Source organism: Pocillopora damicornis, chromosome 1, assembly GCF_964200805.1.
Source record: "Pocillopora damicornis chromosome 1, jaPocDami1.2, whole genome shotgun sequence".
NCBI lineage: Eukaryota > Metazoa > Cnidaria > Anthozoa > Scleractinia > Pocilloporidae > Pocillopora > Pocillopora damicornis.
The window spans coordinates 12,658,256-12,685,000 of NC_142670.1; the positions used below are offsets into that span (position 1 = coordinate 12,658,256).

At 38.2% G+C, this 26,745-nt stretch overlaps 2 protein-coding genes across 2 annotated transcripts in view; both read left to right on the forward strand.

Moving 5' to 3' along the window:
* The window catches only part of LOC149052052 (adhesion G protein-coupled receptor L4-like), a 204,298-nt gene that overhangs the window by 78,592 nt on the left and 98,961 nt on the right, over positions 1-26,745 (forward strand). The window lies entirely within an intron of this gene.
* LOC149052059 (polycystin-1-like protein 2) lies at positions 344-23,508 on the forward strand. The gene is made up of 16 exons (XM_089200277.1): positions 344-413; positions 7,341-7,376; positions 7,764-8,147; positions 10,300-10,692; positions 13,449-13,649; positions 14,099-14,492; positions 14,820-15,423; positions 15,580-15,744; positions 16,797-16,922; positions 17,247-17,432; positions 17,738-17,977; positions 18,218-18,946; positions 19,256-19,489; positions 19,734-20,985; positions 21,377-21,548; positions 21,831-23,508. Exons 1-16 carry the CDS (start codon positions 344-346, stop codon positions 23,506-23,508), a joined length of 6,864 nt encoding a protein of 2,287 aa, XP_089056403.1.

The window sequence follows — 26,745 nt, forward strand, 5'->3', positions numbered from 1 at the left end:
ACTACCATTCTTAACATCAATTACTTTTGAGCTGCTTCTTTACAAAACTTCAACAACAAAAAGTGCTTTATAATGTGGTGGATTTTTTCGATTGTATTAATAGAAACAATGCTCTACATCTGGTGGAAGCTTCTTTTTGCCCATTGGTCCGTCTATGACAGAAATAACAAAAATGGAGGCAAACGCCATCACCATGTTATCAGAGATCATGATTTGCATTAAACTCTAAATCATACGAAGGGGTTTTACGAGGATGCCTCGAATCCGCAACTCTAAAGCGAGGTGAATCAACTATAAGCGTAACGATAACTCTCGACGGCAACCTTTGATTATCTTGGTTACGATGAAGTGGATGATAAATGGCTATGAATCCGTCAAAATTTCCAAAACCCTTTTAACATGCTTTATGCTGGGTAAGTACGACACTAGTTATTCCTGTTTTTTATTAGGTAGCTATGACACCGTCGAAATTAACTTTCCATTTTTAAAATAGTTATTTCGATTTTTACTCCTACAGAACTCTAATTACGAAACAAACCGAACTCTACACATGTCCTTTCTAACCTATCGGTCCATCATTAAAGCAAAACTTGGGGATCTTTGTATCATCGACATTATCATTATTATAGGTTTCTCAATATTTTTCACTTTCCATACAATTCCAAATAATTTTAAAAAAAATTAATAACCCGGAATGACACAAATGCAAAGACAGCTATTGACAGCAACCTATATTAGTATCGTGCGCTTGATGAATTGCGAGATGAGTACAACTGAGTCCAACAAAGTGTGAGCAGTTTTTTTTTTAAAGTTGTGCGCTATGTTAGAACTACCTCAGTAATATCTTGACTTTCCATTTGCGAAAAAATTATATCGATTTCGGGACGTCCTGTGAAAGTCAGCCAAACCAATCCGTGAAAAAAATTGTCAGGTTGTGGTTATTTGGCACTCTTAATTAAAACAAAACCAACCAGACTCTAAAGATGTCCGCATTAAACTCTTAGTTTATAACTGAAGAAGGATCTCTTACAAATTGGATTCCTGAAGCAATTTATACAGAGCAAAGTAATCATAAAGCAAATAGCACAAGCGAGACATTCACGCGGTGGTCATGTTTTTTGCGTCATGGTGGTCCACAAAACAGCTTTGGCAGCCATATTAAGGATGCAGGAACACAACAGCTTAATTGCTGTCGTCTTTGGTCACTATGACAAGATGTCAAAAGGGAAAGACGTCTCCTCTTTTTATGCTTCAGATGGTTGTTGTACATTCGACGTGCTTAGATAAACGATCGAACTTAATCAACAGGGTCCACTTAAATTGGAACTGGATTAGACTGATTTCAAGTTTGATATTCGACCGGGGGGTTGGAAAAAATGGTTGAATTGGTGTACTTTTTCCTTAATCATCGTACGTTAAAACACCATACCTCTTCTTGAATATTGATAATTGATTTTCAGAATAAGCTGAGGGATTAATATGAAGTGCACTCACAGAAACATAATTGAAATAACCGCTTAAAATATAATATTTTTTTATGTATTAAAATTTAGTAATGAACTCCTTTTTTTTCTTTTTTGATTTATGCTCAAGTAAAAAAATTGGGCTTTTAATAAAGTCCTCTATCCAGTCGTGTTTAATGGATTACCCTGAAATTCTACGAGCATTACGGGCGAGGATGTTACTTTATGCCTCGCGTTCCTCATTCCAGGGTCATATACAATAAATTCCAGCCTAAAGGTTCGCTGAGAGCCTTCGGATGAGGCGTTATTCATATATTGCGGAATTCAAACCATTTCAGCTTTCAAATTATTTTTAATTATTAACACTCAGGGTAAATGACTGCTGACTGCTCGCCAAATCGGACGTCATGGAAAATTTAAACATATTTCTCTTCTTTGTACCCGAGAGCAAACTTTATACTTATCTCATTGCTCTTCATATACAAAAAAAAAAATATATATATATATATATATATATATATGGGTTCCGGAGGTTCCACGGTCTGCTGATCCATAGTTTAGTAACACCCAAGAATATGGAAATTTCCTCACAAAATTTTGGAGACCAATCGCTCAAGATTCAAACTGTGCAGAAGTGTTATTTGAGTGGTCAGATTTGAAACCCGATTCCTACGCTTAAAGAAACAGCCGTCGTCCGTTTTGAATTGCTGCAAACTAAAACGAAACACTATTTTTATTCTGGATAGCGCATTTCACATCCTTTTCATTGTTTTATAATTTGGTTGCACTTCGAATAGCCCGTTTAAAGAATTTTCCGGAGTACATTCGCGAAGGTTTACTGTATCCTTAAAATATTTTCCACATTTAACAAGTTTTGTTCACCTGGTTGGTAAATTGCGGAGATGCGGCATTTATTAAAATTTCTCTGTCTGCTCCCTACTAAGGTAATAAATTTCGTGGGTAGATATCAAAGGGCGTGTAGCAAATAAAATGCATTAGCACCATCTAACTCGAAATCTAATAAACTTTTTCATTGTTTCAAATGTTATTCTTGAGATAACAATCAGTTTATTTGCTTATTCTCTTCCACAGTCATCCTTCATTTGTTGATGGATTTGCCAGGAACAGGTTAGGCAGTGTAATTTCAATTTTAACATTTATGCACCTTAACATGAACGGTAAAAAATAGATAATATCTGACTGATTATGCCAATAATGAGCCATAGACCTCCTGTTAGAATTACATCGGATTGTGATTTAAAACGTAAGTTGGAGAGCAAAACAAAAATTCAATGAGTAACGGTGCTATTACCCTGATCTCCCCAATTTCCACTTTTAAAACGTTACGTAGCTTAAATGTAATTTTTGCTTCAAGGAGGTAGAGGATTTTGATGCCCATCATTTGTTATTAAAATTAATTGTATAAAAAACACTTATTCGTGTCCATCATCAGCATTATTACATGACTGTAAATATATGAAAATCATATATGTGCACTGCGGTTGATGAACAGTTATGAATACTACTTAAGTATTAGTGAAAATGTGGAAAAATAATTTCAGCTCCCAGTTGGCTTGTTAGCTCAGTTGGTAGAGCACTGCACCGGTATCGCAGAGGTCATGGATTCAATTCCCGTATAGAACCGTTCAAAGAGGATCGAGGATCGCTTCTATATTCGTATCAGCATTATTGTTATCATCAGTATACGTTTTTTTCATTTATTTATTTATTCCTTTATTTTTTTTTCATAGAGTGCCAAGCAATCTGTTTCAAAAACTCCTCTTACTTTTTTTCGAAAAGCGGAAGACTTTGGGTTAACAACAATCGTGCTTGCTCCGACCAGAAAGGTTATTTAGTCTCCATAGAAACTGAAGAAGAATGGCAGTTTATCAAGTGTGAGATTCAAAAGCGTGGTACTTCGAATGCTAGTGCGTGGCACATTGGTTTAGAGAAGAAAGGCGGGGTTTGGACTTGGCTGAGTGAAGAACAACTGAATATTTTGAAATGGCGAGATTCTGAGCCAAGGAAAAAAGGCAAAAGGGCGGAGATAACTAAGAATGGAGGGCTCTTTAATAGTATCTCTTCGCCTAGAAGAAATGCCTATATTTGCGAGACGCCCGGAGGTAAGATCACATTCTAACCATAAAGTTAAGAATTTGTTCATGCTTAGCGTGCGTATAACTAGTTATGGGTGCACGCGGGAAGTTTGGAGAGCACGAAAAATGCGTAAGAGTAGCTCGAGGCGCAGCCGATAGCAACTCTAGCTTTTTGAGTGCTCTCCAGACTTCTCAAGTGCATCCCTAATTCGATATACGCACAGCTAAAAGCATGAGCAAACTCTTTTATAGCAGAGCGACAACAAGGATCTGCGCGAAGAAGCCTTTTATTGTGATAGAGTGCAAAATTCTCACAACGCACAAAAAGTAAAGAAACGTCCCTATTGGCTGGTTAAAAACACGACACACTTTATACTTTGGTTTGAGCGAGAACTTTTGATCCAGTTAATCGATAACCGTGAATGAAAAGCTCAAAGTTTACAAAGAAATGGAGAAAATCAAAGCCAAATGAACTCATGAATGAATTCCCAGTGGATCAGGACCTAAAAGATTAATGCCGATTGAAAAATTGGGCAGTTCTTCGCTGGTTTCTTTCGTATTCCTAAGAGAGGGAAACTGCACTGCAGCTTAACAGGACAGAAATTCTGAAGCCAGGTTAAAAAAAAAAAAGCTCACGTCATCTTATTTACGCACGGGCGTGCGCAAATAAAGATTTTGTTCATAGCAACTCAGTAGGACTTGTATAGGGCAAGCACGCGGGCTATGTTATGATATATTATGTGCTGAAAAATTACAGTCTTGCAGTTGTGTCATGAAAATTGCTCTTGCTTCTTAAAAGTAAAATTATTGTTCACAGAATATGCTCAGCTCACCTAACTTGTACGTGTGAGCATTGAATAAATTTTAAAGCGCGTATTAGTAGTTGAACATACTAATTTTCGGGAGACATGTTTCAAAAGAAAATTGAATTACCCTAGTATTGTCCTTTTTTGCACCAACTACAGCTGGAAAACAGCGACCGAAATCGTACGTTTCCCAACTTTTGTCCAGCGCGCTGCGGTAAGGATAATCTAGCCGACAGAATTTTCCTTTGCCACAAGTTACAAGGCGTGTTCACTGAGATCAGTGAGTGTATGTATGTTATTTGAACATAACGAATCCAAGTATTTTATTTTTCTGTGTGTGTGCGTGTTTGTGTTTCTTGTAGTTAGTGATAAATGTTATTTACTGACAGGGAGGTCCGTATTGGGTAAGATTGTGCCCAAGGTCTTGACCACGTGGTGAGCTAAAAAATAATTTGTGGTGGGCTTCAATCAATTTATTTAAGGATAATTATTACTTTTTTCAGTTTATATTACCAGTATAGTTGTGTTGTAAGCATCCGGAACTTTCGAGAATACTTTTTGCATTAGAACACAGTAGTGCAACAGTAGTATTTGTTGACGGGAGGGACGGACTTTTCAGAAAGCTATACCGAGAGAGAGCAACCGTGGAAGATTGTTAATCTTGAGTTACTTTAAATACAACTTCGAGATTGTATCAGTGGTGAGCAAAGAAGTAGTTTGTGGTGGGCTTCAATCAGTTTTTTTAAGGATAATTATTCTACTTCTTTAAGAATCGCTCCTTGGCAAGAAGATTACAACTTGTTTAATAAATTAATCAGGTCTGTTGATAATATAAATGATGCTGTTTTTGTCTACTAAATTGTACCGTAACAAATAATACTAATAGTCTAGCTATCGCTGACATTCAAAGTTGTTGCTTAATGAATAAATAGATCAATACGTAAATGTTTGAATAAGTAAACAACTTATTTCGAAAGAACAGAAAAAAAACCCCTTATGACTGGATCTTTTTTTGGATCAGTTACACTTACCCATTTTTTTTCGCATCCCTAAAATAAGGAGTATCGTTTTAAATCGAAAATACATCGATTCATTTGGAATCAAATTGGGGCAACGTTAGCGGAAATGGCATAAACCAAGAGATTATAAACTATTCGGCACATCATTAAAACAACGATTAAAGAACTTTTACTCAGAGCATGCAATTTAAAGGGAAAAGCTTAGCGATAAAAATGCAGAATATTTCGATGGGCCTTGTTTTCAAATATCACTACAGTGAAAGTTAGCATTGCAGAGGAATTTCAACAAGCGAGAGAAGGAGTCGATTATGAAGATGTGCCTAACAGTTTATAATAGTCTAGTTTACGTCATACCCATTTATAAATAAACATGGATGACGAAGCGTGCGATTAAGACGGAAGAAGTTAAAATAAGAATTATTCTGAAATATACAAGCACTTTTCTCTCTACACTGCTCAAATGCGATAGGTCAAAACGCTTCAAGCTTCGATTGACCTAATATATCCCAGCTAAGACGAGCGAATATTCCAGAATAAATAATCAATTATTCCATGAGCGTGGAGAGATACTGGGAGAGTAGAATGTCTCGCCCACAGAGCACATTACTACGACCCAAGAACGTCTCGCACTAAGAGCTTTTGACTCGCCGCTCGTTCTAAATTGTTGAAATTCAAACATTTGGACACAAAAGTGATAGTCTGCATGACGCTTTTCTAGGGGAGAGTTGTTTTTTAGGCTGAACACTAAACTTTGGCCGTTAGCCACCGTTGTTTTAAAGGCATACGAAGTAATTAGCATGTCATAGGCGAGATGAATAAATAACAATAATTTCCATTTATGCATAACGAACAGATGGCATACTAGCTTTAGCTGCTCGTTGATAAAACAGGATTTTGTTTAGGACAACTTTCATTTAATAGAGCTCATAAATAAATTACCGTTCTTACCATCAAATATTTTCTAGTTGCTTCTTCTACAACACTTAAACTACAAAAAGTATTTTAATACCGTGAAGTTTTCCAATTTTATTAGAAAAACAATGCTCTACATCAGGTGCAAGCTGCTTTTTTTCCATTGGTCCGTCTATGACAGAAAAAAAATGGAGACTAACGCCATGAACATGTGTTCAGAGATCATTATTTGCATTAAAATCTAACTCGCACGAAAGGCTTTTTACGAGGATGCCGCAAATCCGCAACTCTGAAGCGGTGTGAATCAAATATAAGTGAATCTGGCAAAATGTTCAAAAACCCGGTAATATGTTGTATGCTGGGTGAGTACGACCCTAGTTATTCCTGTTTGTTCTGCAGTAGCTATGAAACCGTCGAAATTGACTCTCCATTTGTAAAATATTTATTCCGATGTTTAAACTTACGGAACTCTAATAACGAAACATGCCGGACTCTTAACATGTCCTCTCTAGTTGCTGTCTAATTATTAAAGCTAATTATCATCATTATCGTTATTATTAGTTTCTCAATATTTTCTCTTTCCATACAATGCAAAATAAATGAAAAATAATCACCGCGGTCAGATTTGATACCCGATTCATTCACTTAAAATGCGAGCTCAAACGAAAAATTGTTTTCTCTGGATAGCACATAATAAGTTTACATCTTTTCATTCATTTATAGTTCGGTTGCGCTCCGAATAGCCCGTTAAAAAAATTTTCCGAAGGACATTCCTAAAGGGTTTATCGTATCCTTAAAAATGTTTCCACATGTGAAAAGTTTTGTTCAGCTAGTTGGTGAATTGCGGAGATGCTGCATTTTCTTAATAATTTCTCCGTCAGCTCCCTAGGAAGGTAATAAAATTCATGAATAGATGTTAAAGGGCATGTAGCAAATAAAATGTATTAGTGCTCGTCTTACTCGAAATCTAATAAACTTTTTCATTGTTTCAAATGTTACTCTTTAGATAACAATCAATTTATTTGTCCATTTTCTTTTTTACAGTCATCCTTCGTTTGTTGATGAAATTGCCAGGGACAGGTGAGGCAGCTTCATTTCGATTTAATATTTATGTTCCTTTAAATGGACGGGAAAAAAGATAATACCTGCCAAATTATCATTTTAATTAGTTATAAACTTCCTGTTAAATTACATTGGATTGCGATTCAAAACGTGAGTTGGAAAGCAAAACAAAATGTCAAATAATAACGGTGCTATTACCCTGATCTCCCCAAGATCCACTTTTAAAACCTAGCCTGATTCTAATATTTGCTTCAGTGATGTAGAGGGTTTAATGGCCATCGTCTGTTATTAAAATCAACAATATGAAAAATAATTTCTCGTCTTTATCATTATCGCTTTCACTGTTGTTATCATCAGTATACATTTTTTCGTTTATTTATTTATTCATTTATTTTCTTCTTATAGAGTGCCAACCAACCTGTTTCAAAAACTCCTCTTACATATTTTCAAAAAGCAAAATTTACAGGCCTTTTAATAATGAAGTCTGCTCCATCTTGGGAGGCTATTTAGTCTCCAGCGAGACTGAGGAAGAATGGCAGTTTATCAATCATGAGATTCAGAAGCGTGGTAGTTGGAATACTTCGGCTACTAATGCGTGGCTCATTGGTTTGGCGAAGAAAGACGGGGTTTGGATATGGAAGAGTGGAGAACAGCTGAATATTTCGAAATGGCGAGATTCTAAGCCAAATGGGAACGACGAAAGGGCGGAAATATCCATGAACAGAGGCCTCTTTAACGGTATCCCTCGGAACGATAAAGGAGATGCCTACATTTGCGAGATGCCCGGAGGTAAGATCACATTCCAACCATAAAGTATATAATGTGCTGAAACATTAGCAGTCTTGCACGTGTGTCATGAAAAGTGCTCTTGCTTCTTAAAAGTAAAAAAAAACATTGTTCACAGAACATACTCAGCCCACCTAAATTGTACGTGTGAGCGATGAATGAACTTTTAGGCGCGCATAAGTAGTTGAACACACCGCCCACGAAATTATCCGTGTGTGCTTGTTGTTTTGAACATAACACATCGAAGTACTTTTATTTTTGTGTGTCCGGGTGTGTGTTTCTTGTACAAGTCAGTGATAAATATATTATTCACCGGCTGGAAGGTCTGTATTGGGTAACACTGTGCTCAAGGTCTTGAGCACCGGTAGTTCAGATAAATTGCACAGTTTTTTCCCAATACGGACCGACCTAGGCTGGTGAATAACATTTTTCTTTTCCTTGAAATTAACGAAATGTTTTCCTTAAGAGTCCTAATTAGTTAGGGCCGTAAGTGCGGCAAGACCTTCCTTGAACTGAACAAATTTTGAGCGAGTAAATGGTGGTTGAAACAGATTGAGTTAATGTAAATCAAAAAGAGGCCTCACCGAAATATTTTTATTTGGGTAATGAAAAAGGTAAAATAAACTGAACTGGACAGTAATTTTAAATAAATTTAAATTTTGAAGTTGTGGGAGTTTGAAGTTGTCTGGTCTTTCATCAAAAGGAGAATTTTAAAGCAGCTTTTTCTCGTTGAATTCCTTTGTTTACTGTTGCGAAATTTACGGTACCAATGTCCAGTTTGAACGGACTTGCAAAGACTTACCGAAAGCGTATTTGAAGTATAGAAGACCTCGCTCACTGTTCTCCAAGGAACAAATTATTTGAGAGAATTCAGATACATAATGAATGAAATTACCACTAATGAATTCAATTGCAAAGAAATACCTCACGTTTTAACTGTCTGAGTTACTTCTAGTAAGGTTTAGGTTAACTACAAGCGGCTTTTAGACCGCGCGTTAACCCTTCTAATGACATAATTGCTACCAATATTCATCTCAAAACTAATTCTTTTTTACAGGCAAACAAAGTGATCTAAGAGAGAGAAAGAGAGAATTAATAAGTTTTTATCAATCGGCTTGATTTGTTCCAAAACAATTTGCTTAAGTGTACTGTCCAGCCGTCAAAACGAAACAAATTTATAAAAAATGGCAAGAAAGCAAGAGATGTAATCGGCAGCTCGCTCAAGGAATACCGTGCCCGTGGGCAAAGATAGGAAAACCCGGACCGCATTAAGTACTAATAAGATTCCAGGATTCGTTACCATGCCCTCTGAGAAAAACAAATGATAAATGCAGTTCTTTTGAGAAAGGCTATCGGAGAAAAGCGTGTCGGAAGTGTAAGCGATAACCTGAGAGGTATTGCTGGTAGCCTTTAGGTCATGGTTAGACTTGACCTCAGGAATTTAGGGAAATCTAGGATATGTTACTTTAAGGAGGAGGCATCACGGGTTTGAACAACCTAATTTAATTGCAAGACTGACTTTAAATTCTAAACTGCATGAGCTAACTCTAATTAATTTATCTTTAGTTTTTATGTCCCTATTGATTATAGTTACCCAGATAATCTTTTGAGATTGTCGCGTGCACTTTAAAGTTTTGCTCTTTGCCCGTAACAACTGTATACGGTTAAATGCGTATCTCCAGTTGCACATTTATGGGAACCTACATTCACATTTAATTTTACGTTTTTTAAGTTTGATTAGATGGAGGAGAAAGAATATGGGGCGGAGTGGGGGAGGTGTCAGCTCAACGAGGAACTAAGTAATATTAAAAAACTCGACTACCAAAATTACATGAATTCACAAATAACCTTATAATCATAATCTTAGCTGATGTGAAGTTAACTAATCCACAAAAGCAGGCCAGGGTGGCAGACGCCGTAGTGAAAAAAGATGTATAGTACTGATTGACACTGATCAAACAAATACATATGATGTAAAAAAAAGAAAAAAAGGAATTAATTGGGGAATGAGTCCCGTTTTCTGTCTCATTAATTTTTTCCTTTGTTGTGATTGTGATTATAATCTTTTCATGTTATCATTGCTATTATAATTATCACTTCGTTTATCATCATAAGGATAATTGGTATTTTTGTTTTCATCTTCATCATCATGTAGAATGCCCAAAGATAACTTTTAAAAACTCTTGGTACATAATTTCGGTGGATGGAGAGTCCTGGTACTGGAGTAGAGACACTTGCTCAAGTCTAGGCGGGGACCTAGTTTCCATTGAAACCCAAGAAGAATGGAATTTGATTAATGACGAAATTCAAAGGCGAAACACTACGAACTATGAAAATAAATGGAGAATTGGTTTAAAAAAAAGGGCCAAGAATTGGACCTGGGTGAGTGGAAGACCGCTGACTATTTCCAAGTGGGGACAAGGGGAGCCAAGTGGTGAACACGACGCGGCTTTCATGTACAAGAGGTTCCGTAATGGCGAACGGGGCGTGTTTGGAACTAATGAAAGTTGGAAAAAACAGCACGCTTATATTTGTGAGATCCCTAAGGGTGAGTTGATATGTTGTTGCTTTTTTCCTTTTTTGTATTGTTATTTTGAGTAAACTCAAAGGCACTAGAAGCGCTTAAGGGCAATAAACACTTATTTGCCAACGTTTGTGGTACTCACGAGAGAAGTTATAAAACCCTCAGACAGTCAGAATCAAGGTTACACTTACCTTTGCGTAAATTGAAATATGTTTGAAACAATCTCAATGAACGTTTTCACGATATATATGTCTACCCTCAACCTTGTGAACTGGGGAAAGTTACAGATGGTTCTTTTACTATCACTTTTACGAATAACAACGGTAATGAAACTGATGGTGAATACCAGTTGCAAAGAATTCTCAGTCCAATTGCTTTGTTAGATGATAACACATGATGATGTGAAGTGGGTTTTCTTTTTGTGAAGAGCTTGTGACTCATATCGGTTGAGAACCATGCCAATTATCGTCTTCTGAAACAAATTGTTCTTGAGTGGAAAATTCATTTTTAGCAGCCATTGGTCCCATGTGAATTTTTTTCAGTAGTGTTGGATAATGCGGTTCGAATATCTGATCAAATGCAGGGTGTTTAGAATGAAATGACACGTGAAGTGTAAACATGGAGTGAATCTAATGAGGCCAAATGGAATTTTATTGGTGGAATACAATCCAAGCAATTACCAAATGTTCATCCAGTGCAATGATTGGGTATATTTTGATTGGACTTCGAACGTTGTTTTCATAGTACGCGACGGAAGTAAGCTTTTTCAGTGGCCGTTGTATGAAAAGGAGCGGATAAAATGCTTTTAAACTTAAAAATGATACAACAAGTTAAATGCAAACCTTTCATATCCCGATAAATCTCAACCTACATCGACAAGGCTCTTGCGAAGGCCACGAACCATTTCATTTACCAAATGAGTTCAAAATTTCAGGTTAATGTAATTCTTTGCGCACGGCCCTCTGATACCATAACATCATTTACAAGAAAACAATACCAAAACGCTGTGATTGGGGCAAGATATCCAAATGTTATGATGTGATTGGTGCGGGATATATACCCTAATGTGGCAGTCGGATTGGTGTGAAATGCATGCAAAGAAAACGGCAATCTGATCGCTGCGAAATACATACCCTAATGCGGCAGTCTGATTGTTGCGAGCAAAATACCACTCTACGCCCGAACAAAGTACAACAAATAACACGTTCTTAGAAAAGTAAAGCTACAAAATGAATGAATTGACAAAAGCCATTACTTGTTAATCTTTTCCTCTCACAGTGGTGTTAACAGTGGGGATGGTCATGGTATTTATAATGTATTCCAATAGTGTCCTCTGGCATAGCACACATCAATCGGTTTTAATGTCCAAGATGGAATGTTTTGCGAAACGTTCCCCTTTAAACACTGTTGTATCGAGGAAAGTGATTTAGTTCTCTGATATTTCAGCTGTCAATTTAATAGTAGGGTGGAAACAGTTGTGCGATAAGTTGGAGTAGTGTCTCTTAAAAGGCTAATGTTCTCTCAGTAAGGCCGTCACAACCTGAGATCATAGGTCTATCGACCGGTATAGGTTTGTGTATTTTCGTGAACGTATAGAATATTGGTATTCTGAGCGGATTGGGAGTTTGAGAAGCCATTTCTTAGTCATGTCATCAATGTTTTTGCCCCGATTTGGTTAATGATCTCATTAAACCTTTTCCGCGTGCTTTTTACTAATGGTGCTCTGAGAGGTTTGTAGTGAATTCTACTACTCTGCTGTCGCGTTGCAATTTTGACCTCCTCTATCTTTTTGTCTTATTTGTGATGACTGTTGTTAAGATATGTCTGCTTTTTTGAGGTTTAAAGCAGAGTTGTTTTTCAACTCTTGTAGAACTGTGACCTCATTGCGTGACAAATTGTGTTTTGGCTTAGTTACAGTAACCTCTTCAAGTTGTGCTTTGACACTTTCTAAGTAGCTCTCAAGGATAATAGAGGGCTGAACCGATGGCATCTAGTTTGATTTAACACAAAATGGGTGCGTTTCTTTGTTTTGTCCGTGAAAGATGTAGAGGCGTACGCGTCTCGCAAATTGTTCATAATCTCGCAAGAGTTGTTGCCTAACTTTACATTCGTTTGTCACGGGTGTTGGGATGAGTTTAAGACATTTTGATAGCACGCTGACTGACTTTCAGAGAGTTGACAGTTTGAGAATTTTTTTCGGAATTTTTCTTTTGTCTCCCCATCTTTAGCTAAAAGGCTAAATTTTAAAGTGCGTCGACGCTCTTTGCGTCCTAGGCTTTTTTCTGCTTCCGGTATTGTTACAGCTAGCTTTTTAAGAGTCAGAGAACATACTGACATATTTTCCATCGCTTTTATTTGCAAGTGTATAAATAAGCTCTTTAAGGTCGAAAATTCATTCCTTCATTCGGCTATTCACTGTTTTTTTCACACTGTTCGCCGAGCGCTTTCCTTTTAGCGGTTGCCTATCTACCTGTATGTTCTTACGAGCTGAGAGTTCGTAGTTAGCCCTCTTTCTTTGGCTCTCAGCCTTCTTTGGTGAAAGTTAGTCATGGAATTAACTAAGCCTTGTTGACCTTGTATTTTTATTTCTTTTACTTCGAACAATATGTGCGCCATTCCTTTATAATACTAATTAGTCGCTATTAACCTTTACTTAAATTGCCTCATATTCATATTAAAAACGTGTATGGTATTGTCTTTAAAGAAGAGAGGAGGCTTTTCAAACGAATTAGATAAATGTTAATATTTCTTTTTTTTTTTCATCCTTTCGTCATCAAAAGAATCATTAACAGTAGCATCACCAACATGGACAGCATCACCAACCTACACAGCATCACCAACATGGACAGCATCACCAACATACATAGCATCACCAACCTACACGGGATCACCAACATGGACAGTGTCGACAACAATGACAGTTTTACCAACACCGACTTCACTATCATCATCAACAACTGAAGGTTGCTTATTTTCCGAAAGTTAAGCTTTTTCCGATTTCACTTGGCATCTTTTCAGCTTTCACGCCACCCCTTTCTGTAGCGAGGGCTTTGTCTTAAAAGTGTGGGAAAGACAGTATCCAGTAGTCTAATTCGTGTTTCTGAAAAACGCTATTGTGGCTAGCTTCATAACCGAACATAAACGGGTATACAAGAGAAACTCTTTAGTATTATGAGTAAGGGGTATTTCTTGAGGTAATGTCACAATGATTCCATGCTAGAATTCTTAGGAACTCTGTTCTGTTTACTATTGTATGCCAATCTAAAAAAAAAGTTTCGTTGGAAATTTGGAAAAGCAATCTGAATGTGTCTTCCAATGGCTACTTCAGCTTTGTCAAGGCACACTGATGACAAAGCAGAACCATTCTGATTAACAGTAAGCTAAGGTTAAAAAGTAACAAACTTTTGCTTTTTGTTACAACGGCTTTTAGCCAAGACGAATGATCTTGTTGCAGTCATTTCTGGCGGAGCTGAGGTGATTCGAGGACTCAAAGAAAACATCACATTGGATGGCTCACTCTCATATGACCCTGAGGCTGCACATGGTGACCAATCGGGAATGAACTTTACGTGGCATTATGGTGAGATCACTGAGAATTACTCCTATGTGCAGGGAAGGAAAAGAGACTTCTTTATTGCGGTAAACGAGTCAGCTTTTCGATATAATAGAAGAGCATCTGGCGTGCGAGTTTACTTGAATACAGAGGCTATGTCTCTCAGTGATACCTACATAGCTAGACTGGTTGTGACCAAAGACTATCGCAATGCTAGCGCTTATCAAGTCATCCATTTCTCGAAAGGAGATCCCCCTAAAATATATCAAAGGTAAGAAAGTTGGCGTGTTGTCGATGCTATCATTGTGGCTGTTGCTTGTTCTTTTTGTTGCTACTGATATCCCTATTTATTTTCCTATTTTCTTATTGTTGCTTCTGCTTCAGTTAAAGTTGTTGCTGTTGATTTTGCCATTGCTGTTGTTGTTGTTGTTGTTTGTTTGTGATGTCTTGTCTTGTATGCCCGAAGTGCTGCTGTATTTTGCCTTTCTTTCTCTGTTGCAGTTATTATGACCACCATTGTTCTCAACAAGCAAGGCCGTAGTTACGCTACATTGATCTACATTCTCATTTAGTAATCGACATTCGTTCCTTATTTCAGGTGTTTCATAAATTGTCTGCCTAAAATCAGCCCCTCAGTACGACTTAGTGTCCGATCAGAATGCAAGGGATTACAGTGCTTCAAAATTTCTTCATATGAGTGGATACTCTACCAGCGATATGAGGGAAACGCGTCCACTGTTTGGCAAAGAAAATATAATTTAGAACTCATTACAAGTACACCTCTAAATGCAAGCAACATTGTTATAAATGGAGGTTCCCTTGCTGCTGGAAATATGTACCGCTTGGCATTATTTATCACAACTAACGACGGTTTATGGGCGATGTCAGCCTACGACATTTCCACCGCGTTACCGCCCACAAGGGGGACATGCTCGATCACTCCATCAAGTGGCATCTCCTTGGAATCACACTTTAATCTGAGCTGTATCAACTGGACAAGTGACAGCACCCCTCTGTCCTACCGGTTTCAATATAGACTAGAGAACGGTATGTACACTGTGTTATATCATGGCGTCAACAACTCCATAGTTACCTTTGGGATACCGCCTGGGAACAATGCAGAAAACTATACCATGAGATTCAACGTTGCTGTGACTGATAACTTCGGAATTTCTGCCTCTCTTGTTAATCTAACAGTACAGGTAAGTTAAGTTGGTAGGTTCTGTATTATTGATGTAGTTGGAAAATTTTGTTGACATAATTTCGTCATTTTTTGACAGCTAGCAATCGGAGGGTAAAAAAGCAAACTTTTTCTAAACATGTAACTTATCCAATAGTGACCAATGCTCTTCCTGTAGGTTAAACCTTCCCAGAGTCTAAGAACAGATAAAATCACAAGCCTGGAGGCCATGATCCAGGAAGTCATCAGAAAAGGAGACTTGGGAAAAGCGGCACAATTAGCAAACTCTGTCCTTCAAAGTGTTACACAAGAAACCAAGATGAATTTGGAGAAGAAAATCAAGGTAAATGCAATTACAAATGTTTTATATTTCATGGACTCACTACTCGTGTGGTAGCATAGTGATATCTCTGCGTATCTAAGTATTTGCACATACACGTGTTAATGTATTGTGGTACTAATGACTTTTATAATCCAACTGCACCGAGTAGACTACAAATAATACACAGGGAATAATACATGCTCCCGTAAATATTGAATTTTTCAAGGAGATTTTAATTCGATAGCTCACGAGTGAGCGCAGCGAAAGAGTGAGATGTCGAGTTGAACACAAGAAGAGAAATTCCATATCTACAAGCAACCATGAATTACTTTGTTTATCATACAAACACAATAGCTCTTTACTGAGAAGAAAAGCCGACTTCATTTATGAATTAAAATAAATGAATCGACATTCCCCGAATAATAATCGTAGACTACGTTGGCCCTAGCTCCTAAGATGGAAAAATGCGTTGAATCATGATTAAAAAAACAACAATGGTCGTAATTTTCAATTTACAAAATTCTCTCTTATTGACTTTGTCCTTACCGACAGAAGAGGTCTTTCAGGTAAACGGCCAAAATCGGCTGGTGGCAAATCTTCCAGTTGTCGATTTTCATCCTCAGCCGGGAGAAATGCTAACACCAAAGCCACTGAGTATGTAGCTTTCGGTTTTTCTTTTAGTATATTGGTTTTCTTCCCCTTCTAAGAAAGTTTCAACCTCACTGTCTGTCAGCAATACGGATTTTTAGTCTTTTAGCCGCCATAATTCGAGAAAGCTCTGACAAACAACTTTAATTGATAATCGTGAAGGCTTCGCCTTTAATTCATCAACCAGACCGAGTGGCGCCAAAGGCGAGTGACGTGTCAGCAGCTGATTGGCTTTATCAACACACGTTAAAAATACGATATTTTTTCACGTGTATTCGTGCACTCATGTACTCGTATAGTAGTGTACTCGTGCATTCCAGTATTCGTGTAGACGTTTATGTTTGTGTACCTGTGCTGTCGTATATTCGCATGCTAGAAGGTTCTTGCATTAACATATATGCGATTGAACTTCATTGCATTTCAAGGTTGTAGATTTTGTAATCAAAACTATTACGTCAGTGAAGGTAAACAACACTGCAGACCTGCTTCAAAGCTCCTCCGTGATTGGTTCTGCCCTTCAAGTCTTAAAAAAAGTCTCTCCCGAGTCACTGGTAGGTAAAATAAGATCGATCGTTTATCATAAAGAATGACACACATGTAGAGGGATGTAAAATTGCCACAATTGACATAAAAATTATTGATTGCTTTTTTCATGAGCTAGAGTTCTACAGCACTGTCGGTTGTCTTGATTTAGTTTTATCATGCACAGGCTAAAAATGTTTGAGAAAAAATGCCAGAAGGCGTTTTAGAATTCCTTTACCTAAACCAAAATGGTTGAAAGGCGACGATACCTCTCTAAACGCGGGCTCCTAGAAATAGAAATGTACTGTGCTGAGCAGCAAATAATTCCATGTTTGTTCATAACGCACTTTCAGGAACTGTCGTTATCGGCTGTCGATTCGCAAACGACCTTCTTAAGGTCTATCGTCCAGTTGAAGGACGTTGCTGATATGTCTTTAGTCACTCAATCAGCAGAAAACTTAGTTTGGTGTCTTCGAAGTGTGCTAAAGATATCCGCAGAGATGGCTTCAATAGATTCCATCTTAAGCTTCCAAGAGCAGGTATTTTGTTAGCTGTTGTAGTCCAACAGCGAAATCTAATTACATATGAAACTTCAAGCTGCACTTAAGTCGGCTTCCCTCATTTTTAACTGACACATTGCGTGTCAAGCTAGGGCCGCTGTCAAATTACGTAATAAAGTTGTCATTATCGCTACTTACAATAGGTCGTCGCAAACCTTACAAGTGCCTCAAAAAATTAATTTTTTTTTGTAATTGTCCCTGCTAAGCTCTTTTTGTTAGTCTAGCTTTGCTTCTTTTTGTTATTTTTTACTTGTTTGCTCGTGATGTTTTGTTTCATTTTACAGGGTGAGAGGTCTGCTAATACTGCCCTAAAAGTGCTGGGAAAAGTTGCAGACGCATTGTTAGCCCTGAGAGTCCCAGGTGAAAACATGATACCGATCTCCACGAGTCAATTGAACATGACATTAGAGCGACATAGCCCGAATAAACTTGCAGGACTGCAGATAAAGGGTGGAAGTGGCAGCTTCATTTTACCACCATGGCCTGTCACAGGAAGGAACAGAACAAGTTTTGTCGACACCCAGGTAAGGGATTACATCAAAATAAGAAACGAGCGCATGTCAAAATCGATTTAGTCGTGGGTGACTTCGGAAAGTCTGATAACCCAAGACCAAACGCATTGGAAGATACAGTCTTTGTTAGGCATCCTGAACTCTTTTTCTCGTTTGGCTTCCATAATTATGGTCAGTTAGCGATAATTATCATGTCTCTTAATCCTCAATTCCTTAAAGTCAACAAAAAGTTTTGATTTATTCTTATTGGAGATGCTATCAATGTCATTCAACCCCTACGCCTGGGACAGCACCAAGGAGCAAGTCGACTCTGAGGTTCTATTTCTGGACTTAAAGGACAATAAAAGCGAGCTCTTAGAAGTGTCAAGTCTACCAGAAGACATTGTTATCGTTATTCCATCAAAACCTCGGACAATACCCAAGGAGTTATGGTACTTCACGACGGATGACGATTTACGTTTCCACGAGATAACTGTCAAGTGCGAAAACACTCTGATACAGGTAGAAGTCAAACCCCAAGAGCCAACTGTACATCTGTTTGTTTACTTGCGATTTGGTCAAAGGCCAACGACTCGAAACTACGATCTCAATGCCGCAATCTCTCAAAATGGACAGTGCGTTTGGACTGCAAGTGCATATGACAAAAAGGAGAGACAACCAGAATGCTCGTCGAACCCACCTACCCCAATAACAACATTGGCCAGGCATCCTGGAAAATACTTTCTGGGCGTAAAAAACTATAATGCCACCACGACCACCCCACACAGGAGAAAGAAAAGATCGTGTTTTACAGCTGGACGGCAAAAGCGCTCTTGCGTCGAAGTCAAAGATCCCCCACCTACCCTACCCATGAGTAAAACTGCATCTGTGACACCAGCTTATGATTCCAAAACCGATCCGAACTATACTCTGAGGGTGACCTTCGGTAGCTGTGTATACTGGTCAGCGAAAGTTGAGATGTGGGTAACAAAAGGCTGTCGGGTGAGTTGGTGTAAAGTGTTGACATTATCGAATAATTTTTATAATGTGGAATTAGTTCAGACACTTTTCAGAGAATTCGTGGGTTTCACGTAATTGTGGAAAAAGGAGTGCTCCATTGTGATCATCTTCGCTTATTTGGCAACTGAAAATCTAGAAGACAAAACTTTGTTGAGCCCGTGTGTAGTCTTCCATTGTAAAAAATAAAATTATTCTCATAGCTAATCACGACCTTTGAATACCTTTGAATGGACAAGACGCATCATTACCACTAAAAACCGAAACAGTGATTTTCTCTCTGGACAATTCCAGATTTTAGGAGCATTGGACAGATTTATTAACTGCAGCTGCGATCACCTGACATCCTTTGGCGGAAGTCTTTTGGTTAAACCGAATCCTATCGACTTCGACAAGGTTCAAGTGCAGATTCAAAAGTTGCCAGAATCTGGAAATATCACAGTTATTTTGGCGGTGGCGTTGGTTTTCTTAAGTTACGTGATTGTGCTTGTTATCGTCAGGAAGACAGACATAGAAGACTCTAAAAATGTAAGTTCTGAACATATTTTGTATTATGTAGAACTTAATACGCTTTGAAAACTTACAGAATTCATATTTTTCTAAGTATCCTCAAAAAAAGTGATCAGCAAACTTGGAAGAAATCACAGAGATCATTTAAGGTTTCCAAGTTTTTTAATATCAACAATATATATATATATTTTTTTAAGTAAGGGAAAAAGTAAAAAAAAAAGTAAATCACCCATTCATTAATGGTATTATCATTTTCCTTAAGAACGTTTTACCAGTCCATTTGCCATCCTCTCCAGAGAGTACATATGGATACGAGATAGTAATAACTACAGGAGTCTGGATATACTCAGGCACAACAGCTCAAGTTGCTATGGAGATTTGCGGTTCTGACGGAAGAAGTGGCATTCTTCAGCTCAGCCAAGAAGAGACTGGTTCAATCGACGTGTTCTTCTCTCGTGGTAACTCGGCCATGTTTGTACTGTATGTTAACAAATCTCTTGGTGTGATTCGAGAAGTGAAGATTGGTCATAACAACTTTGGTGACAGTCCTTCGTGGTTTCTAGAGGAAATTTTCATTCGGGACGTACAATCCAATCAGTCTTGCAAATTTGTGGTCAGTCAGTGGTTTGCTCTTGAGCGCGGAGACGGGCGTATCGAGCGAATGTTTCAAGCAACGGTATCTCAAATGGACTTTGCCAGTGAGGTTGCAAAACGCTGGCGGAGAGGGCTTATGGAGCTACATATCTGGGTGTCAGTTGCTGCCAAACCAAAGAGAAGTCACTTTTCAAGACTACAGCGGGTTTCTTGCTGCCTTTCAGTGCTTTTGACATCCATATTTGCAAACGCGATGTTTTATGAGCTCGAAGGCAAATATGAACAACCTATTCAAGTTGGACCGCTGAAATTCTCGTGGAGACAAGTAGTTACTGGTATTGAAAGTGCACTCATTGTGGCACCAATAAACATACTAATAGTGCTTTTATTTAAAAAAGCATCCAAAAAGTCCTCGAGTAACAACAGTCCTTGCTATAAAGCTAATTTAATCAAAGGTATCGCTTGGTTCTTGTTTTTCGGCTCTTGTGCTATTTCTGCTACGTTTACAATCTTTTATAGCCTGATTTGGGAAAAGAGTGTCAGTGAGCAGTGGCTGTCCTCAATGCTTATCTCCTTTGCTCAAGATGTCACAATCACGGAACCAGTTAAAGTGTTCTTTACAGCTGTAGTTTTGGCGGCCATTATCAAGATGAAGGCGAAGAGATCAACGGTACCTGCATGTGAAGACTCTAATCAAGTTGAAAGCGGTTGCTCAAAACAAAGGCTGTGGACATTGAAATTAGCGGAAGTAGAAAAGATGAGGAAACGCCAGGCCAAGAAACAGAACCTGTCACGTTATTTCACAGAGTTGGGTATCTACTTGGTTTTCGTTTTCTTGTTAATGGTAGTGTGCTATGGAAACAGAAATGACCATCGCTACTTAATGACCAGATCAATTCGAGATGGACTGATTAACTATTGACTAATGGATTGCCAAACCCTATTTGAGATCTATTTTCACGACATAAACGTATCCTCCAAAGCGTAAACACCTCTTTTCTTTATCGGGAATTATTCCTACTTTTCAAGTCCGTGGGTTGTGTATAGAACAACTGTTATGATCACATTTCAAATTTTGGTTAGAATCTGTATCAATTCTTGTCAGACTTATCAATTCTTGTCAGACAGTTTCTAAATGTTCCTGATCCACCAGCGAGTCATGCCTCCATCCCAGTCCGTAAAATCCGACCAACACAGCTCCCGTTCTTGACTTTCTTTTTATTTAGTCCGTTTTAAAGATCATATCCATAATAAGCGATACGAAAGGTCATGTAGTCACAAATTGTAAGTAACGTATTAATTTTCATTCAACTCAGATGGCAGATGACAGGAAGTACTGGAGCTGGCTGCGGAAAGTTTTCATTCCTGGAGTGTTTTCCGGTAGATGGTACAACGGTCAGGAAGAGAAAAAAACAATGTACATTGGTAATAAACGCTCTCTTCTCGTCGGGATGGCTCGATTAAGGCAACTGAGAGTGAAATCGAGTAACTCCTTTCTTTTATTTACTTTTAAGTCCAACTCACCCTAAAGGAGAAGCCTAGGAAATATAATTTTTTTTCTGTCAAAGTGTTAGGCATACGTTGTCAAGATTTTGAAATTCTACTTTATTTTGTATACACCTTTTAAAGAGAAAAAACGGGCACAAGTTAATATCCTGTTTTTAACTAAATTTTCCTACACGATAAAGAATATGGGAGATGTGCTATACCTGTAGATTGAATTAGTTCCAAAACAAACTTTCTAATAAATGTCCCTTTTTTTATTAACACCATGCAACGTGTTAAAATACATGAAGACAACTTTCCAGGAATGTTACGAAGGATATTCGGAAACAAACGAAGACAAGACCGCTTTCTATGAACCGGGCTGGAGGTTTGTCGACAACTCTACAAGAGACGCAGATTTATTTCGACTTTGCCCGAAGCCATGGCGATATCAAAATGCGGAAGAAAGTGATAGTGGGTCAGAGTGGGGACAGTTCTCATTTTATCGTGGAGGAGGATTTGTAGCAGACCTCGGGTACAAGAACCATACGGGGTTGAAAGCCGTAACCACTTTGCAAAACAACGGTTGGCTTGACAGGCAAACCCGGGCGGTTCTCGCACAGTTTTCTGTGTTTAACCCGTCGGTGAATATTTTAGGTGTTGCCACATACTTTTACGAAGTTGAGGCATCAGGACTCAAAGAAGCTTTGGTACAAACTGACATTCTTTCTCTTGATCCTACAAACACAGCTTCATATCAGTTCTATTTGATTTGCATTTTACTATACGCTGTATCCGTTCTGCTGTTTTTGGGAAGAGAATGCTTCAAGCTTTACAATCACCGTTCCCGGTATTTCCAGTCCGTGTGGAATTGGGTGGAGATGTCCCAGGTTGTTTTCTCCGTGTTGGCCGTGGTTTTGTACATAAAACGACAAATCATAGTCTCTTCAACATGGGCAAGGTTAAAAGAAAACAGTTATGCAAATATAACTTTCAAAAAAGCTATCATTTGGCATGAAGCAGAAAATGTTGTACTTGGAATCCTGATGTTTATCGTTACTGCAAAACTCTTGCGAGTCATTCGCTTCAATAAACATGTTGCTGTATTCTCCAAAGCATTGACGATATCTGCACAATCTCTTTCATCCTTTAGCATTGTCCTATTGATTCTCTTCGTGGCATTTCTTCACGCCGGTGTATTGATGTTTGGCACTGGATCTGAGCGCTACTCCTCAGTGCTAAAAGCAGCTTATTTCCAACTCGAACTGACTCTTGGAAGAGTAAAAGCCAGACCAACCAGTGAATTGGCAGAGGTAAACAGCACATACGCTAAGATATTCGTCTTTGCTATTATTTTCACCCTAACAATTATCTGCATGAACTTTTTTATCGGTGCAATAAACGATGCACTTCTGGATGCAAAGGATACCGCGAACGAAAGTGAGTTGCACGAGCTCCTTGATGAGGTTCGTTGCAAAGGCTCAAAAGAACGGAACACATTTTTCGATACTGTCAGCAGTAGACTGAGACAACTGAAAGTCTCCCAAGCATCAAGCACGGAAGAGAAAAAAGCAGTAGATAGAAGCATTACCCTTGATTCCACGAAGAGTTCAAAAGTCAACTTTGACCAAATCAGTGAGGCCATCAAAGCTTTGAGGGGGAAAACAGGCCAAGAACCAGGAGAAAAACAGCCGAAATACTCAAGAGGAAAATCATTTTTCGATGGAATTAGCAAATTCTTGAAAACACTGAGAAGAATGAGCCATGACGAACACTGCAAAGGTAAAAACAGGAAGAAAGTTCGATTTCAAGAGGATGTCGCTAACTCTCATCTTCGGAAATTAGAGAAAAGAGGGTATGAATTGTTTCAGCGGCTTGATAGGGTTATGGCGGGATTCTCAAAAGAGGACGAAGAATATCATTATCTAATAGAAACAATGCGAGCCTGTGACTTCTAAAGAGAGAGGTAATAGATAAATGGTGAAAGGAATAGATCATATACTCGAGAATTAGACTGAAAGATCGGGACTGTAGTCTACATTACCCCGTGATCACTAGCAAATGGCTGAAATGCTTCGCACGTATACGTATTAAATGTGTTCTTTTCTTTATAATTGAATGTCACGCCTAAAATAAAGAAAAACTTGATAAAGGATGGTAACATAGAGGTGGCAACAAAAATGCAGAGGCGATCAAGTAGAAAGAATTTTTTGCCACTTTCCTTCAGAGTGTATTATGTTTGTATGTAGGTCCATCGAAATTAGATAATTAAAACGTAGCTTCACGACCTGAAGATTAGTTTCTCGAAGCGGTGCTTAGGGAAAGGCCTCGTTAGAATGTCAGCAATCATCTCATCAGTGGGAAGATATTTACAAAAAATTGCTCCATTTAGTGCTTGTGGAGTACCAGCAAACGAAAACTACCCCTAGTCGGTGCTACCCCAAGGTAAAGAAGAACCAGAGGAAATTTTTTGTCGCCTTTCCTCTACATTTGAGTGTATTCGACACCATCTTCTTTCACAAATTACTTTTGACATGTACATTCAACCGTCTATGCTATCGCTCAACATAAAGCGTACTTTTCGATCTCTACAAACAACGGTCTAAAAGTGACGGTCAACAGAGAATTGACCCAAGGGTAAAAAACTAAAAACTGAGCTTTCCAAAACACTGACAGCACATGTTAGCTCTTTTTTAAAGTCTTCCTCCTCCTCCCCCCCCCCCCCCCCAAAACAAAAACAAAAAAGAAAAGAAAAGAGAAGGGAAAAAGCATACCTAAACGGGGATACTGTGCACGGAAACAGTTAATCTCTTTTGAAACACACAAGTAGAACAATTTTGGCTGGAAATTCCCCGCGCAAAATGGTAAAGTAGAGGATACAAAGCAACCTGTCTGACGCAAAATCTAAGGAAAGAATTGAGTCAATGACAGGAAACAACAAAAGTTTGACAAAGGAAAAATAGATTTTTTGAACACGAAGTTTATTCAACTACGGATACTTTGTTACCCCAGTAATTTACCATTGACTTTGACAGCTTGAAAACGAAATAAGCGCACACGCGCAAACGGTTGAAGAGCGGGCAGCAGAAACTCGTCCCAGCGGCCAGTTTGAAGACAGAGAAAAAGGCCATCATAGAGAGGTAAACAACCACTAGCGTAAAATGACATCTTTTTTTTCGAGGGTAAATCGATTCTCATAGTAAAAGAAAAAATAAAATATTCATTGTGGCCTATAAAGAGGTAATGTGACCAAAGTAGAGGAAAACCTAGTTTAAGTATTCAGAAGGGAAACCTCGAGGAAAAACGAAATCAGCAAGGTGAGATGAGTCAACCAGTTTGTGAACAAACGTTACAGTTTGTTTTTTTCTGTAATTATATAAGCTGTCTGAAGACTACGTACACATTGTACCGCAACTTTCCTGGTCACTCTTTGATCATCTCAGTTTTTGTTGGATCTGTGAAGAGTTAACTTTTCCGCTGTTTGGCGGGACTCAAGGGAAAATTTCGGTTGAGAAGAGGTGGTAAACTTGAAAAAAAGGCCGTTTTAGACGAGTAAAAACTGATGGAAGTTCAAGAGTAAATCACAAGCCAAACTTTTTTATAATCGATACTGAAAATCTGCTTTTTGGCTTCGCCGACGAGAAGCACCTTTCTATAAAAGGTGTCATTTTGCGTCGGTAAAAAATCATTTCCTCTGAATCATGACCTTCTTAATAGGGAAAACAGGTCCCACGAAAGAGGCAGAAACCGCACCCATGGCCGTCATAACGTTGGCCCAAATAAAGATGTGTTCGCTAAGCTTTTCAATGAAAGCGCGCACGCGGAAGAGAAAATTGTCGCTCCAAAGACGTTCACAAAACTAAAAAACCATCAAATCTGAGAAAATTTCCTCTAAAACATTTAATGACCGGAAAGTCACGGGTGTCGCTCTTTAATAAAAAATTTAGTCAGCTATAATATTATCACAACTATTAAGATCTACAAGGTGTGATGGCTTAACTCGCCGAGTTTAAATCTAGTTTCAAAACACATTACAATCAGCTTTAAAACTCTACTTAAAAACACTTAGTGTGGTAATGTTGATTATAGTTTTCGTTCTATTCAACCATTGAGATTTTTCCCCTGTCATCGCATAGTCGAGAGTTATTTAGAAAAATATTGAACAATCGAGTGAGTAAAAACTGTCTAAAATACAAAACGTGCACTATATCTTATCACAGAAATCAAATATTTGTCCAGACATTCAAAACTGATTAAATCAAATTTGAAACTTATTCTCAAATATTTCCTTTGATGACGAAAAGCAAAGTTTCTACAAAAAAAATTTTCGTGGTATTTGGAGAAAATCTTCAACCCAGAAGACAGAACTTTAGCGAATATTAACAATGACGTCAAAAACTTAACGATCTAAGTCACAATCTCACTCCGAACATTATCTGCGCCTGCTCCACCATGAAACAGGAGGAGTGGAACCGAGGCAGTGGTTTGGGTACAAATTCATTGAGCTAAGAAAGTTTTGAAAACTATAAAAAAAATGGCAAAAGTTTGTACGGGATTACAGAGTTTGAATAATTGAGTATGAGTGCTTATTTTTGGCAGGATTTGGAATGTATATCAGCATAAAATTTGTCTTCTCCGTTTAGTGAGGAAGGAAAAGCTATAACTATCAAGCTCTACCCACCCGACAAAGCTTGTCACTTTGAGTTCCTTGAGAAACTTTGTCAACATGACGTTTGCGTAAAAGGAATCCGTAAAGTCATTCCCGGAGCTTCTCCAGATTTTCTAGGGAGCGAAAAGCCCTGGGTACGAGATTGAAAACTGCTAATGGAGAGGAAAAGGGTTGAGAGACACGGCTTTAAGAATTAAACGCATTTCTAGTTTTCGCTGATCGAATAATCAAGCTGTACTTTACTATCGAGTAAAATCAAGGTCTAAATAAAGAAGAATCAAATCTATCAGGGACAGCGTTTGTTGATTTGTTTCCTTTGGGGAAGGGGTGGAGTTTAAGGATTTAACACTCCCCCCCCCCCCCCGCCAATTTTATTAAGTCCACTTATATACTTTTTTAGTGACGACTAATCCTTCTTCCGTTCCCCCTGAAAACCATCTATTCCCCACCTCACCCATCAGCGACAAATAATGAATTGTTTCTCACATACGATTAGTGGTGGTCATCCAAGCTTGCCCATTCCCTA

Bases quoted from the DNA above. Each gene is read 5' to 3' on its own strand.
- LOC149052059 (XM_089200277.1), top strand. From the start codon at position 344: ATGAAGTGGATGATAAATGGCTATGAATCCGTCAAAATTTCCAAAACC. The intron at 7,377-7,763 runs GTGAGGCAGCTT...TTCTTCTTATAG, and splicing joins GATGAAATTGCCAGGGACAG to AGTGCCAACCAACCTGTTTC. The intron at 13,650-14,098 runs GTTAAGCTTTTT...AACGGCTTTTAG, and splicing joins AGGTTGCTTATTTTCCGAAA to CCAAGACGAATGATCTTGTT.